Below are 1,302 nucleotides of genomic sequence, written 5' to 3' on the forward strand. Positions count from 1 at the left end.
GGGGAATGGGGGGGGGGGCGGGCGGAACGAGAGAATGGATATTTTTCCACATGGGTTGTTTGATTTGTATGAGGCTCAAGACACATAAAACTTCGCATGATGTGAAACATTTCGTTACCCGACACAGCAAATCCGGCGCTTCAATGTGACTCTAGCCTCAGATGATGTCTAACGCAGCCTTAGGTTTAAAAGCACGAAATAGAGATCGATGAGGGCTTTTGTCTAACCCTCCCGGAAGCTGTCAATCAAGATTCCGCCCGCCTTGCTGCAAAGGATGTCTCATTAAAAGTGCACGGGTTGCAAAATGATCCTGTTTAATTTGTGAAGACGGTATGAGTTTAGAGCACCGTTGAAATTTTGGTGGATTTTTTTTCATTTTTCGACCATAATGGAAAAACCCCGGTTTTTTTTTTCATTTTTCGACCATAATGGAAAAAACCCCGGTGATCCTACATAAACGGTAATTAATCCGGGTGGGAATTTGTCACTCTGTCGACCTATTTGGGTGCGATTACGTGTGGCTGAGCAGGTAGTGGTTGATCTGTTCGCCGAGCTTGACAATTCGCTTTCTGGGGATGCAATGCCTGCAAGCTCGGAGAACAGATAGACGGCCACCTGCTCAGCCCGCAGAGTGGATGGTCTCCTTCCTCTTTGAGTGGCTCATTGTAGACCTCCGCCGTACAAACTTGAACCAGCCTCACAGCTTCTCATGTTTAATAGGCTACGCACGCTGACGAATGCCATCACCGAAAATTGGAGTCCCAGACGCAGCTGAAAATGTCATTTACTCACTCGGACACACGGAGCAGGACTGGGGGAGGCACGAAGCGGTAACGCAGGATGAAGATCGCTGGATTCATTTGGGATGTGCGTTGAGTCGCCTAGGACCGGAGGTGCGGGGTTTCTCACGGTAACCGTTGCACGCGGAAGTGCTTCAATGAAAGGAACCCCACAATCAGCGGGTAAAGTCGATCCAACGGAGGTCAAATGAACAGAAGGCTGGTGTTCCTTTATCAGAGGCGCATCGCGCTGAACTGGATCCACGCTATAAACAAAAAGTACAAGAACAGACAGTATGATTACTAATAAACAAATAACTTATAGCAAGCTAACTGGAGGCTAGGCAATCGTTGTCGTGATCATGAAGGCAACTCACTTAAAGTAACGCTAGTACGAGAGGTAAAAGCTGATAGCCAGGGTATCAAATTTTGAAGAACAAGCGTTTTGCCCTGCTAACGAACACAGATGACACAACATGAAATGCTTCAGTTAGCTAACTCAGCGGCGGTGTTTCCAAAAAGT

General features: G+C 47.2%; 1 protein-coding gene across 1 annotated transcript in view; it reads right to left on the reverse strand.

Annotated features, from left to right (window-relative positions):
• T265_15657 (hypothetical protein) overlaps nt 1-1,302 on the reverse strand; it is a gene marked incomplete at both ends in the record, with an annotated part of 25,029 nt that overhangs the window by 6,883 nt on the left and 16,844 nt on the right. The window contains one exon of the mRNA XM_009178877.1: nt 789-1,045. Within this exon, the coding sequence (XP_009177141.1) occupies nt 789-1,045 (257 nt within the window). The remainder of the gene's footprint in view (nt 1-788; nt 1,046-1,302) is intronic.

The sequence above is a fragment of the Opisthorchis viverrini genome, assembly GCF_000715545.1.
Source record: "Opisthorchis viverrini unplaced genomic scaffold opera_v5_721, whole genome shotgun sequence".
In the NCBI taxonomy this organism is placed as follows: Eukaryota; Metazoa; Platyhelminthes; class Trematoda; order Opisthorchiida; family Opisthorchiidae; genus Opisthorchis; species Opisthorchis viverrini.